The sequence below is a fragment of the Copidosoma floridanum genome, unplaced genomic scaffold, assembly GCF_036245765.1.
Source record: "Copidosoma floridanum isolate Cflo_tuat_1 unplaced genomic scaffold, Cflo_Japanese_pri ptg000006l, whole genome shotgun sequence".
Classification (NCBI taxonomy): Eukaryota; Metazoa; Arthropoda; class Insecta; order Hymenoptera; family Encyrtidae; genus Copidosoma; species Copidosoma floridanum.
In genome coordinates this window covers 12,817,667-12,831,381 of record NW_028321883.1, presented here as the reverse complement: position 1 = coordinate 12,831,381, position 13,715 = coordinate 12,817,667, and the positions used below count along the sequence as shown (strand labels likewise).

Here is a 13,715-nt window from a genome sequence, read left to right as displayed (position 1 = left end):
CTACAGTCTTGTAAGGTTAATGATGATATTCCTATGATCTGCTTTTCATTACAATCCATTGTACAGAATAACTGAATGAAAATCAATAACCAATTTATTTGTTATTTATAACCTACAATAGTTGTGACCATAGGCTTTGTTGCCTGATGGAAAAAGAGGTATAGGTATGTTCAGTCTGTTCACTCACTTTGAGTTTAGCGGAACAGTGGAACCCCCTTTTCAATAATGAAATAAGCAAAAAATGTCTATGTGAATAGCTCCCTCGCTCCCTGGGTCCGTACCATATAACTATTTTTCTGTACATCGGCCTATGTTATAACATAGGCCTGTGAAGCAAAAAAAAGTTATATGGTACGGCCCCTGGTCATCTACTGTATGTACAAGCATCCTTAGGCCGCAGTCACATGGAGAGCGTAACGCGTACCGCGTAACCATTTGAGCCCATAAGAGTGAGAGAGATAAAGTACGCGAACCTTACTCTCACTCTCATGGGCTCAAATGGTTACGCGGTACGCGTTACGCTCTCTATGTGACCGCGGCCTTAGGAATGCTTCCATCGCGCCGCCATGTTTGTCTGCGAATTTTGAAAGATTTTAAAATACAAAGCACATAATCATTAGGAAACTTATGAAACAATATACTTTTTAATAAAATTTTTATTTTTTTTACCATTACTATAATATAATTTAAAAAACTGTTATTAACAGTAATTATAACACAGCATTACAAAAAAATGGTGGGCTTTATTACTGTAATTATGTTTTTGTCGCTGAACCCAAATCCGTGGTCCGTTCGACTCTATCAGATCAAGATTGAGGTCATTATAAGGTCAAATTCAAGAAATTTGCTAAAGTAGAGAAATATCACGGTTTGATAAGGTTACGAATACAATTATAAAAATATTGGAAGAAGCGCGCCATCATATTCTAGTCAATAAAGTGTACAGTTTCATGAAGAATGTTTTACCATCGGTTAACTACTAGCTGGGGAACTAATTTACAGCCTAGAATTTCTAGAAAATCGTGTAATTCAATAAAATGATGGTTTTTGTAGTGCTGTGTTACGTGAGGATCATACAGAGGCCTTGCCTAATATCGTTATACTTATTTTACGTAATTTGACTTTAAAATAACTTTGATCTTGACCCAATACCCAATAAGGTTAAAAGAACCCACGATTCGTTCTCATCAGCACTACCTACACCCCAGCCTGCAAAATGTTGTGTATACAAAAATAAAAAATGAAGAGTCGTATATTTTCAATTACTTCGACCACCTATGCATAAAGTTTTAATTGCTTCTGTCTCAAAATAGCAACAAAAAAATTATTTTTGAGAAGAAAAATTGGCTTATCTTTGACAGGTGATAACACAATAAATACGGAACATTTCGAATTGCTTCTACCGCCAATGAACTGCTTTTGACCTCTTCTTAATTTCTTCGGTGAGTTTGATAACAGCTTCGTTAATTTAAATAATTGGTTGATAGAAATTGGATTTCCAGCAACTAAGTATTTCCAGTTAAGTATTTGACATTCACGCATGCGCGCGTCACAACTATTTCTATTAATATTTCCTAGATTATTGCTGGAAATCCAATTTCTATCAATAAATTATTTATATTAACGAAGCTGTTATCAAACTCACCGAAGCAATTAAGAAGAGGTCAAAAGCAGTTCATTGGCGGTAGAAGCAATTCGAAGTGTTCCGTATTTATTTTGTTATCACCTGTCAAAGATAAGCCAATTTTTCTTCTCAAAAATATTTTTTTTGTTGCTATTTCGAGACAGAAGCAATTAAAACTTTATGCATAGGTGGTTGAAGTAATTGAAAATATACGACCCTTTATTTTTTATTTTTGTATACACAACACTTTGCAGGCTAGGGTGTAGGTGGTCTTATCAGCGACTTCAAAATTATATGTAAATACTAACACGGTAATTTCAAGCAGAAAATATAGAATGTAAGTACTCGAGTATCTGGTTCAAGTCCACCGGTGTAAAATTTTTTCTTTGGTTATGTATCAGCCAGAATTTATCAATCAGAATCGTATATGTATAAATACTTCAGGAAAGCCGACCGGCATTAATATGGTTTTACATAAGGTGTTTCAGATTGGTAATGCCGTATGTAATTCCATGTGGAAAAATACATGGAATTACAGATCGAAAAAAAAAAAATTTTGTCATCTAGAAATAACTACTGAATACCGTAATACGTTATTTACTGTTAACAATAAATGTTAACATCTGGATGATAACTTCAAAACAAGGGATTCAGCTGATTTTTCTTGAATATAAAAAAAAAAAAAAAAAAAAACTTCAACTTTTTTGTAATTCCTGAAATAGTAAGACCCCTGATATGAAGCCATATGTAGAACCACATGTTGTAATGCCGTACCGCTTTCCTGGATTAATTACACATAGAATTCTATCATCCGTTTTTTCAGGTGAGTTTTTGATAAATTTCAAACGTCAAGTCTCAGATAGTGATAATTAGTAACAATTATTTACTGCTTCTTTCGATATTTCTATTTTTTCATATACTTCTCAACCCTAGTAGCATAAGATAAGTAATTTTTTTTTTTTATTAAAAGGTCTTATAGACTGAAACGAATCAAATAGTAAGTTTTTCAGCATATTAGAAGCCATAAATATAATGTTTTGGAGCAACAATTTTTATGATGTATGATGTATGATGCACGACTCAGATAACAGTGAGTGCTGATAACCAAGCAAGCTCAGCTTTTATGTTTGCAAAATGTATATTTCTGTAATGTACAAAATTTCTTTTGAGTCACGATTATATACAAACTTTGTATTTAGCAAACAAAATGCATTAAAATCGCCTAAACTGTTTTTTAAATCTCTCATAGTGATAATCATCGGTAGCTTTTTCATCGCTATCTTTTCTCTTATCTTTTGAGTTTGATGTTTGCGGTATATGTCTCTGAGAAGATCCTTGTCTCTTTCTTTTTTGTGCATCATCATCTAAATTAACTGAAAAATCAATAAATAGATGATTAAATATTATGAAGGTACAACAATAAAAATAACCAGGTTATCCACTTGGAAATCATATTTTACATCTGTTGTGTTGAACAAAGTTCACAGCCATATTAGTAGGCACAAACTGAGATGGACCGTCCTTCTTTCTATGCCTCTCCCACAGTAATTTTAACTTTGCCTCCTCGGTTGATTCAATATTGCGAATTTTGGCTCTGAAAAATTACAATAATTATGTTACAATAGAAGATCTTGTCACATAAGTTTTGAGTTTAAAAATATGCAACATGTACTCTATGCCCAGATCAACTTCAGGAATTCCAGAAAGCATTTGATTCGATAACATCTCTTCACTTTTGTGTGATGAACTTTGCCTCAAGTGCTCAGGCACTGCTTGAAGTGCTGCTTCTTCTGGTGAGCAGTAAAGCATTTTATTTTTATTGGCATCGTCCTCTCGGTTAATACTGTTTTTATTCTTTCTTTTTTGTAGCTCTTCCTCGATGTACTTGACCCTGATAATATAAATTCTCAAATATAGTAACTTCTACAGTTCTACTTAAAAAAAATCAAAGTTTACCAAAGTATTCACATTTCATCATCTTCATCGCGTTTGTTTGTTTCTGCATTAAACTGAGTTCCAATCCCAGTATCATAAGCATCATCTTGTTTAATTTTACTGTTTTTCAAAGCAGTCATGTTTACCATTCCACCTGCTTTGACTTTAAATGGATCGGACTTCAAAACAAAGACAAAGTAACTTAATAATAAGTAAGAAGAAAGTAGTCACTTTAATTAGTTTAAAAAATCTAAAAAATCAAACCTACATCAACTATTCTGTCAATGGGTGTTGCAGCCTCACCTAAAGCTAATCCAACAATATTTACTCCTTTTGGACGTTCACGTAGTTTTTGAACAGTTCTTAGTTCTTCTAACTGAAATCTACAATTAGTATGCATACCTGTATATATTTACACATAAATGTATGTATGTATTTTCTGGTTAGTTGGATATCCAAAATATTAATTGAAAATTTAACTGTAAGAGACAATTAGGTACCTGTTAAAATTGTCTTCACTACCACTGTTTTCATCTGAGGACGACGTTTTCCGCTTTCTCAAGGCTTTCACCTTTTTCTTTTTAAAAACAATTTTTTCAGACGCTTCATCGTCGCTAGTCATGATTTCTGTAAAATTATATGTTATCTCCAATTCTGGATTACAAAAAAAAAACAAAAGCTGAGTGACAACAGGATACTATATTACCAGAACCAAACAATGAGAACTATAAACATAAGAAACATAAGATTTGTTCGATTAAGAGGTTCCGAGCACTCGGAGCGCTCTACACGTGCTCTCGGCCCAGGGGTCGTACCATGTAACTATTTTTCAGTACATCGACCTATGTTATAACATAGGTCTGCAAAGCAAAAAAAGTTATATGGTACGGCTCCTGGTGACCCAAAAAATCCGTTGTAGCGCCCGATTTACTTGTGATCTAGTGTAAGTAAATTATCTACAGAGGCCATACCATACCATATATGCATATACCTTTTTTTTCGCTTCGCGGGCCTATATAACAACATATATAGGCCTGCGAAGCGAATAAAAGTTATATGGTACGGCCCCAGATAAGAGGTTAAGATAATTAGCTGGCTCTCTTACTAGTCCGGGAGCCAGGGTACTTTTCGTAGCCGATGGAGGTCCATGGCTGCACCAAAGTTTTTTTTTGTATTTTGATGCGCTGAATCCGATTTTCGAACGTGCTTGGCTGTAAAGTTGGCCGATTAATTGTTATAAACATTTTTTATAAACAAATAAGACATTTTCATTTTTTTGACATAAAAAAATTTTTTTTAAATTCTTTGGCCAATTTTAAGACAAAAAGTATTCTTGTCATTTTTTCGTAGAACCCTTCATTTACGAGTAAAAAATTCACGAAGTTTCGAAAAACAGGGTTTTCACGAAATTCGACCATACGTTGCACATTCATTAATGCATATTTTTTAATCCAACACGGCTTAAAACTTTCGTATAATATAGTACTACAATAGGGAACGTGGGGCGGAGGTGGGCATAGCCGATAAAATGGGCATGCAAATATTTAAAAATAAAAACATATTTTTAGCTGAATCCTCTGTAATATACATATACAACATCAATAGTTTCTCTATCCAAACAAATTTACCGGACTAAAAGCTTTTTTTTTTTACTACGAGCTGATTCAATTCTTAGTCGAAGATAACCTACAAAAAAAAAATTTTTAATCACTTGGCAAATTTATTATATATGACCTACATAATTATCCATGATATTATTCGAAAGCTTAGATCTTTAACTTTGACGGGCTATTTTTTTAATTTTTTTTTTACTTGTAATAAAAGAGTTATTAATAAATAAAAAATATGTGTTGCGAGGGTGGGAATGGGCACCAAGGTGGGGCGCAAATGGGCCCGAGCAAGAAAGCAGTTCCGCATCGAGCGTCTGCTATTTGTAGGTATAGGTATACCAGTTGTATGTGGTTAGCTGTCAGCTGTCATACTTTATAGGTTAGGCTACTTTATAGTTAGGATTGCATCTCGATTGAAAATATACCAATTATTTTTCAAAACGATATCTAATTCTTTATTTTAATTATTTTTCAAAATATATTACTTTTGAGTGTTGTATTAGCATGAATCAATCCAAAGAAATGCGATAATATTGTGACGTATATGCGATTAAAATGTGATTTAAAATTACAAGAGATTAATACTTAAAAATTATGTATATTATATTATTTGTTACAATATTTTTAATACGAATACTGTAAGTACTGCAAAATAAACTTAGATTTAAGATCAGTTTCAAAACCTACACACTTTCATACTGGGTGCATTATTTATCCGTGCCCATCCGCGCCCCACCCCCTGCTCATCCGTACCCTATGGTGAGGCACGAGTGAGCAGTTTTGGATGTTCTCGTTCTTCAGCATAAAAAAAATATATATATATAGATTAAAGTTTAGCAAAGTATGGCACGGTAAAGTTAAGGTTCTTACCGTGTCAATAACGCTTGGACAATAATAAAATACTCAAAATTGTTGTCACAGTGAAATAATGAAAAAAAGGTGCCCACCTCCGCCCCACGTTCCCTGATATGGAATGAGCAATGTATGATTTGAATTGGATTTTTATCTAGCAATGCCTCATCGTTAGGTCTATTGCGTGCTTACGCGGTAAGTATGTACTGGACACCACGCATGAAATTTCATTATGTTTATTTACAAAGAGCTGCATTTAAACTTTCTTCCGATATTTTCACTCCTTATTTAAATGTCTAAGGATGCACATCATAAAAATTGTTAGGTAGCATATTGTTAAACAATTTATTTAAACAAAATTTTTTTTTATTTTTGAAAAAAAATTTTTTTTATTTATCCATCATGTTTTTAGCAACAATAATCTAATAAATGCATAAATGATTCCCAGTAACCCAAATATTTGCGTTGTCCACAATTTGTACATTTTAGAACATGAAGCATTAAGGTGACATATTAACTTAAATTAACTGAATTCTTAGTCTCAGTTTATCATTTGCATTACATAAACTTGTTTTACTACTTACCCTTTTTCCTTTTTACAGTAGAATATCGGAAGAAAGTTTAAATGCAGCTCTTTATAAATAAACATAATGAACTCTCATGTGTGGTCCCCAGTACATACTTACCGCGTAAGCACGCAATAGACCTAACGATGAGGCATTGCTAGATAAAAATCCAATTCAAATCATAGATTGCTCATTCCATATTATTGTAGTACTATATTATACGAAAGTTTTAAGCCGTGTTGGATTAAAAAATGTGCATTAATAAATGTGCAACGCATGGTCGAATTTCGTGAAAAACCCTGTTTTTCGAAACTTCGTGAATTTTTTACTCGTAAACGAAGGGTTTTACGAAAAAATGACAAGAATACTTTTTGTCTTAAAATTGGCCAAAGAATCTAAAAAAAATTTTTTTATGTCAAAAAAATGAAAATGTCTTATTTGTTTATAAAAAATGTTTATAACAATTAATCGGCCAACTTCACAGCCAAGCACCTTCGAAAATCGGATTCAGCGCATCAAAATACATAAAAAAAACTTTGATGCAGCCATGGACCTCCATCGGCTACGAAAAGTACCCTGGCTCCCGGACTATACGGCTTTTTTAGGTTTCCTGATTATGAGCGCGTGTGGAGCAGTTGGAGCGCTCCGAGCGCTCGGAACCTCTTAATCGAACAAATTTATAGAGCTCGTTCTGGAGGAGTGTACGGGCTGTGTGTACGGCACACGGTGTAAGACATAGAACATATGGTCCCATCCCATCCCCAATTCCCCATGTGGGACTCACTCACACCTCAGGCCCCCTTTTCTCCTCTATTCTTATACCTCTATGGCCAAAACCCAAAACGGCCAAAACGTCCAAAACAAAGCTAATGCGCGCACTTTTTGTATTCAATATTTTCATAACATAACCTCATTGATAGTATACAGTATACATAAACAAATAGTTATTGTAAGATCAGGAGTGAATAGAAAATGTCACCAAACGTGGCTAAAACAGTGTCCAATTTGCCATGGTGAATTAAATTTTCAAAATGTATTTATTCTTTATTTATTAAATAATATCGTTTGCTATTTTATGTATTTTTAGGGTTGAAAAGTATAGACCAAATAAATTATCTGATCTTATTTCTCACGAAGAGATCATCCAAACAAGTAAGTTGTTGGTGTAAAGCACCTTTCATGGCGTTTCATTAATTACATTGTAAATCGCGTGTATTACAGTCAACAAGTTCATTGATGAAAATCAGCTGCCTCACTTGTTACTGTATGGTCCTCCAGGTACTGGTAAGACCAGTACAATTCTTGCATGTGCCAAAAAACTTTACACACCACAGCAGTTTAATTCAATGGTACATATCCATTTACTTCGTTTGATTACCTATGCATGACAAACAGTTTTTATCACTCGTAACTTTCTTTTCAGGTTTTGGAGCTGAATGCGTCAGATGATAGAGGTATTGGTATTGTTAGAGGTCAGATATTAAGTTTTGCCAGCACAGGCACAATGTACAGATCGGGGTTCAAATTAATTATACTTGATGAAGCTGATGCCATGACTAATGACGCTCAAAATGCACTTAGAAGAAGTTAGTTTTTTTTTTTTGTGTCGATAATGTGTTTGATAACTAACCAACATAATTTGAATATGATTTCAGTTATTGAAAAGTACACTGATAATGTAAGATTTTGTATTATATGCAATTATTTGAGCAAAATCATCCCTGCTCTTCAATCTCGTTGTACAAAGTTTAGATTTGGCCCACTTGCTCCAGCACAAATTCTGCCACGTTTAGAGCATGTTGTTAAAGAAGAAAAGTTCGTAACAATTTGAGTAAATAGATTTACTTTATTTTTTAAAATAATCTATAATGAATAAATTGTTTTAGTGTTAATGTGACGGAAGATGGCAAGCAGGCGTTAATGACTCTAAGTGGTGGTGATATGAGAAGAGTTATTAATGTTTTACAAAGCACGTGGCTAGCTTTTGGATGCGTCAATGAAGAAAATGTTTACGCCTGTGTTGGGCATCCGCTACCAAATGATATAAAGAACATTGTTAATTGGCTTTTAAATGAATCTTATGAATTTGCTTACAACAGTATCCTTTTAATAACTCAACCCATGTATACTATAAGTCTAGTATCTTGTGTAAGTTTTTTTTCTTAAAAATTGTCCTTACTTATTTAACTATAAAATGTAAAACCCGACGTAATTAATTAAGCCTATTTCACCAAAATAATTTATGATCCTTATTAGTAAATCAGAAGTTCAAGATTTAAAAACTAGAAAAGGACTAGCTTTACAGGATATATTAACAGAACTTCAAGGTCTTGTTAATAAGAGTAAGTACTTACTATCAGTCAGTGAAGCCTCTACCTGGGATTTCAGTTAATTTTAATTTCATCTATTTTTTAGTTGAGTTTCCAGATGATGTATTGATTGAACTTATTATAAGGATGGCAGAAATTGAAAAACGGGTCATCAGTGGCTGTAACGAAGCTGTACAGTTGAATGCTCTTGTTTCTGCATTTCAAAAGCCTCGAGAAATAGAAATTCCTTGAACCAACTGAAATGAGTTATTTTCGAAGTTTTTTTATGTTTAAAATTATTTTAATAAATAAGTTATTTACAAAAAAAAACGAATCTTATTTTATAACCACTCTCTTTTTTTTATTTTATGGGCACTTGGCCTGTTAAAACGAATGTTTCAATGATCTATATATCTTTATTACTGTTTACTCTGTTACAAAGTGAATGGTTGAAATAGGTTGTTATCTCTTGGTAAAGTACGCCATAATAATTTGATACATGTATTTATTGAAAAAGTTATGGATTTTATTATCTTATTTGAAAAATCAACGAATGATAAGCAAGAAGATTGGTTTTAAAAAATGTTTAATACTTTATAATTTATTGCAGTAACTAAATAATGTAACGTTTTGTGTGTAATCGATTTTTTTGTCAAGTAATTCGTTTTTCAACAAAAACTTGAACATTATAATTCCTGTGAAAGAAAATTTTTTGTGGGATTGAAAAAAAGAAACAACTACATTTATATTTTTAAAAATACGCTTGTTCAAACTATTCAAGACACTATAGAATGTCGTATCACTATATTGTCCCAGGAGCACGTTATCAAATCATTTTGGTGCCATGCCAGTCCTCGAACAAAGTCAGAATGTGCATTGTTTTCAAAAATAACTTCTACATTATCTTCTTTAACATTTAAAACTTTAACTTCCGTAGAATCACAACAGCCTGCCAATTGAGTTGGATTTACCGTATTGAACAGTAATTTTCTTACTCCACGAGGAAACTGGACAGATTCATGTATAGGATTAGGACCAATGTGTCGAATATCTAATATGATAACACTTCCATCTTCGGCTCCAAGAGCCAAAACATTTTGATCATTAGGTTTCCAAGACACAGCTGTTAGACCACAATCTTGTTTTTCCCATAAACCTTGAAGTAAAAAAAATTTTACTTTATCTTTCATTGTGTAAAAAATTTTAACTATAGTTTCATGGACAATTTAAATCTTATTTCAGTTGATAATAATTTTTCTTCATCTTGAAAAAAGCTATAACTAGATATCATATGCTCACTTACAGATCTAAAGAAAAAAAAAAAAAAAAATGTTCACTAACCAGTAGCCGGTTTTGGATCTCTTATATCCCAAAGAAGTGCTTCAGAATCCAAAGATGTAGACACAAACACTGCATCACTTTCAAATTGTGCTGCAATGCCAGTAATAACATTAGTTTGAGCCTGATTGAATGATAATGTGGTTATCATTTCTGTTGTATCCCAGATTTTGATGCTAAAATATAAATAAAATTTCATGTACATTATACCTTTAGAACAATATTTGTTGACATTTAAATGTGCTATCAATGTCTTACTTGCAATCCATTCCTCCTGAGACAGTGTGAGTATTGTCATAGAAAGCTGCGATTGATGTAACACTGTCATCATGTTGGCAAGAGTAGCCTGTGAATTGTAAATCTTTTGCCTTAGTGTCTGTGTTTAGTGTTACTTCGTAGATTTGCACAAGCCCACTGTCTTCTCCAACAAAAAATTTGTCATGTTTTCCAAGGAACACAGCATCACGCACTCCACTTTCAGTTCTTGTAGCAGCTGAGTAACTGTTGCGATCAAAACCTACAGGCTCACTAAAATACCACAGTGTTCCATACCAGTAACGATCTACCATGTTACTGGCTCCGAGTACCAAACTGTCATCTACAAGTATGTACAAGAGCACATGTTAAATTTGAGTTAATTATAGTTTGTTTATAAATAAAAGAATCCACCATAAGACCATTCATGAAATAGTATAGATGTTCATAAAAAAGTTAATATAGATTATTAAATTTACATAAATAATGAAAGTAAGCAGAACATAAATAAAACATTATATCAATAACATACCTATCAGGTTTTACTTAGTTGATCTAAAACTCACCTCTGTGCACAATAACAACCTCGAGCTGTTTGTCATGAAGCAGATTATTCGCCAAGGTCAAATTTCTGTAAGCCTCAGCATTTAAATTTGGGTCGACCGTTTCAGTCTGTTGCTCCATTTTAAACTATATAAAAGTGAAAATAAGTATAGATTTTATGAACTTGCTTCTTTAAAAAGACTTGCTCCAAATCGTATATGAGAGTCAGAAGTTTGTTTTGGAAGCCGGCCCATGTGTTTTACGTATGACCACATGACCAGGGATGGGTAAATAGTAGGTTTGTTCAAGCTGATTCTCGGGGACACTCGGAGAGACTCAGGGTCCGTACCATATAACTATTTTTCTGTACATCGGCCTATGTTATAACATAGACCTGTGAAGCAAAAAAAAAGTTATATGGTACGGCCCCTGGGAGTCTCCGAGAAGGGAATGAACAAGTATTCTTCTCCGAGTGTCTCCGAGAGACTCTGGGTCCGTACCATATAACTATTTTTCTGTACATCGGCCTATGTTATAACACAGGCCTGTGAAGCAAAAAAAAGTTAAATGGTACGGCCCCTGACTGTCCCCGAGAATGTATTTGCACACGTTAGGTTAGGTAAGTGCAAAAAGTAAACAGAATATCTTAGTGTTAGAGTGAATCTACATAGGATTTTAATTTATCTAACCTAACGTGTGCATATAGATTCTCGGGGACAGTCAGAGTCTCTCGGAGACACTCGGAGAAGAATACTTGTTCATTCCATTCTCGGAGACTCCCAGAGTCTCTCCGAGTGTCCCCAAGAATCAGCTTGAACAAACCTAGTGCGACACTGAGTTTACGACACGTCAGGTGTATAATATGACATAAGCGTCGTAAATTGTATAATATGTTATAAATGACACTAATTTCAAAATCAAAATAATAAGCGCGTGAGATTCGAATAAGATAATGAGTCAACAAGTAGGAGATAATTCTACACTTATTGTGATGAATCTATCAAATAAATAACTAATTAATTCAATAAATAATAATACAATAACTTAAGATAAACTGAACAAAAAAACGACGGAACTGTCAAAAGGCACTCTCTTAATTTTAAACAGTGAAAATTTCACTATTTGCGCAAGTGAACAAGATTTTCACTAGCAAAATAGTGAAAAATGAGGGTCGCTCGTTGGCACCCAATCGATACAAATTTTAATTCTAATTATTTATCAGTATTCCAATAAAATATCTTGATCCAAATAAAGGTAATTGCACAATTCGTACACAATTTTCAAGTACTACCAACAATAGTTTTAACAACTAACTCGTTGGCACCCAATCGATACAAATTTTAATTCTAATTATTTATCAGTATTCCAATAAAATATCTTGATCCAAATAAAGGTAATTGCACAATTCGTACACATTTTTCAAGTACTACCAACAATAGTTTTAACAACTAATTGAAATAGTGAAACGTTAACTTGGAAAAATAGTGAATATTCGCTATTTCGCATTGAATATTCATTATTGAAAATGTTATAAGTATACAACTATGAAATAGTAAAAGCGACTGTTTCACTGTTTAAATAGTGTATGTTCACTAATTTACACTGCATATACACTATTTTGAATAAATTGTACAAATATCACTATGTTAAATTAAGAGAGCAGTGCAGTGCTCACAAAACCAGTACCTAACCCAGCACGAAAATTCAAATCTTTTAAGCTTACAACACAAACGCCAATAACCCAATAATAACAAAGGGTGTAAAATTTATAACAAAGGGTGCTAACTCGCCACTCTATTGAAAAATAAATTTTCAATTAATAACACAAGCACCTGTCACCCAATGACCCGGGGCGCTTACTGGCCACTTTATTAAGTAATAAAATGTTGAACAATAACACAAATGCTTGTCACCAGACGAACCAAGGTTTAATTTTATTAAGTGGCCAGTAAGCGCCTCGATTTGCCTAGTGATTAGCACTTGTGTTATTATTCAATGCTTTACTAATTAATAAAGCAAATATAGTAAATGCCCTAGGTTGTTTGGTGATAGGCGCTTGTGTTATTGTTTACCATTTGATTAATTAATGTAGAGACCAGGAAGTGCCCTGGATTCTCTAATGATTCGCAGTTGTGTTATTGTTTAACATTTTATTAATTAGTAAAGTGGCCAGTAAGCGTTCCGGGTCTTTGGGTTATAGGCACTTTAGCTATCAATTAATCTTTTATTAATTATTAACGTGGCAAGTAAGCACCCTGGGTCATCGGGTGATTGTCGCTTGTGTTATTGTTTAACATTGTATTATCAAATAGAGTGGCTAGTACGCGCCCTTAATCATCAGGTGATTGGCGCTTGTGTTATTAGTTTCTATTTTATGAATTAATAAAGCGATTAGTAAGCACTTCAAGTTGCCTAGTGATTGGCGCTTGTGTTATTGATTATCATTTGATTAATTATTAAAGTGGCCAGTAAGCGCCTCGGGTCGCTTGGTGATAGGCACTTTAGTTATAAATTAATTTTTTTTTATTTAATAAAATAGCCAGTAAGCGCCCCGGGTCATCAGGTGATAGGCGCTTGTTATTAATAAAGATTTGATTAATTAATAGAGTAGCCAGTAAGCGCCCTGGGTCATAGGCTGAATGGTGCTTGTGATATTGTTTAACATTTTATTAATTATTAAAGT

General features: G+C 33.4%; 3 protein-coding genes across 7 annotated transcripts; 1 reads left to right on the top strand and 2 right to left on the bottom strand.

Moving 5' to 3' along the window:
• Nucleotides 1-2,412: 2,412 nt before the first annotated feature.
• On the bottom strand, nucleotides 2,413-4,330 carry LOC106640526 (splicing factor C9orf78). 4 transcript variants are annotated; one of them, XM_089598420.1, is made up of 6 exons: nucleotides 4,085-4,330; nucleotides 3,828-3,961; nucleotides 3,593-3,738; nucleotides 3,297-3,515; nucleotides 3,085-3,218; nucleotides 2,413-2,997 (listed from the first exon to the last, which is right to left on the bottom strand). In XM_089598420.1, exons 1-6 carry the CDS (start codon nucleotides 4,179-4,181, stop codon nucleotides 2,837-2,839), a joined length of 891 nt encoding a protein of 296 aa, XP_089454546.1. In that variant the 5' UTR covers nucleotides 4,182-4,330; the 3' UTR covers nucleotides 2,413-2,836. The 4 variants fall into 4 exon arrangements, with proteins under 4 accessions (XP_089454546.1, XP_014210083.2, XP_089454545.1 ...); XM_014354597.2 differs by having other exon boundaries at nucleotides 3,828-3,942; nucleotides 4,060-4,329; XM_089598419.1 differs by having other exon boundaries at nucleotides 3,834-3,942; nucleotides 4,060-4,329.
• A 3,076-nt stretch (nucleotides 4,331-7,406) lies between these two features.
• On the top strand, nucleotides 7,407-9,226 carry RfC3 (replication factor C subunit RfC3). Of its 2 annotated transcripts, none has more exons than XM_089598294.1 (8): nucleotides 7,407-7,600; nucleotides 7,675-7,739; nucleotides 7,809-7,936; nucleotides 8,011-8,173; nucleotides 8,243-8,402; nucleotides 8,474-8,685; nucleotides 8,855-8,929; nucleotides 9,003-9,226. In XM_089598294.1, the coding sequence occupies exons 1-8, from the start codon at nucleotides 7,560-7,562 to the stop codon at nucleotides 9,146-9,148; spliced, it is 990 nt and encodes a 329-aa protein (XP_089454420.1). In that variant the 5' UTR covers nucleotides 7,407-7,559; the 3' UTR covers nucleotides 9,149-9,226. The 2 variants fall into 2 exon arrangements, with proteins under 2 accessions (XP_089454420.1, XP_014210070.2); XM_014354584.2 differs by having other exon boundaries at nucleotides 8,852-8,929.
• Nucleotides 9,227-9,490: 264 nt separating this feature from the next.
• Nucleotides 9,491-11,476, bottom strand: LOC106640530 (methylosome protein WDR77). The gene is made up of 4 exons (XM_014354603.2): nucleotides 11,056-11,476; nucleotides 10,493-10,832; nucleotides 10,238-10,410; nucleotides 9,491-10,052 (listed from the first exon to the last, which is right to left on the bottom strand). The coding sequence occupies exons 1-4, from the start codon at nucleotides 11,171-11,173 to the stop codon at nucleotides 9,673-9,675; spliced, it is 1,011 nt and encodes a 336-aa protein (XP_014210089.2). The 5' UTR covers nucleotides 11,174-11,476; the 3' UTR covers nucleotides 9,491-9,672.
• Between the last annotated feature and the right edge of the window lie 2,239 nt (nucleotides 11,477-13,715).

Excerpts from the sequence above, each read along its gene's own strand:
- RfC3 (XM_014354584.2), top strand. The coding sequence starts at position 7,560 with ATGTCACCAAACGTGGCTAAAACAGTGTCCAATTTGCCATG. Across the intron at positions 7,937-8,010 it reads CACAGCAGTTTAATTCAATG|GTTTTGGAGCTGAATGCGTC; the intron begins GTACATATCCAT and ends CTTTCTTTTCAG. Across the intron at positions 8,403-8,473 it reads CATGTTGTTAAAGAAGAAAA|TGTTAATGTGACGGAAGATG; the intron begins GTTCGTAACAAT and ends AAATTGTTTTAG.
- LOC106640526 (XM_014354597.2), bottom strand. The coding sequence starts at position 4,181 with ATGACTAGCGACGATGAAGCGTCTGAAAAAATTGTTTTTAAAAAGAAA. Across the intron at positions 3,516-3,592 it reads CGCGATGAAGATGATGAAAT|GGTCAAGTACATCGAGGAAG; the intron begins GTGAATACTTTG and ends TTATATTATCAG. Across the intron at positions 2,998-3,084 it reads CTTTGTTCAACACAACAGAT|TTAATTTAGATGATGATGCA; the intron begins GTAAAATATGAT and ends TTGATTTTTCAG.
- LOC106640530 (XM_014354603.2), bottom strand. The coding sequence starts at position 11,173 with ATGGAGCAACAGACTGAAACGGTCGACCCAAATTTAAATGCTGAGGCT. Across the intron at positions 10,411-10,492 it reads TCAGGAGGAATGGATTGCAA|CATCAAAATCTGGGATACAA; the intron begins GTAAGACATTGA and ends TTTATATTTTAG. Across the intron at positions 10,053-10,237 it reads AGATCCAAAACCGGCTACTG|GTTTATGGGAAAAACAAGAT; the intron begins GTTAGTGAACAT and ends TTTTACTTCAAG.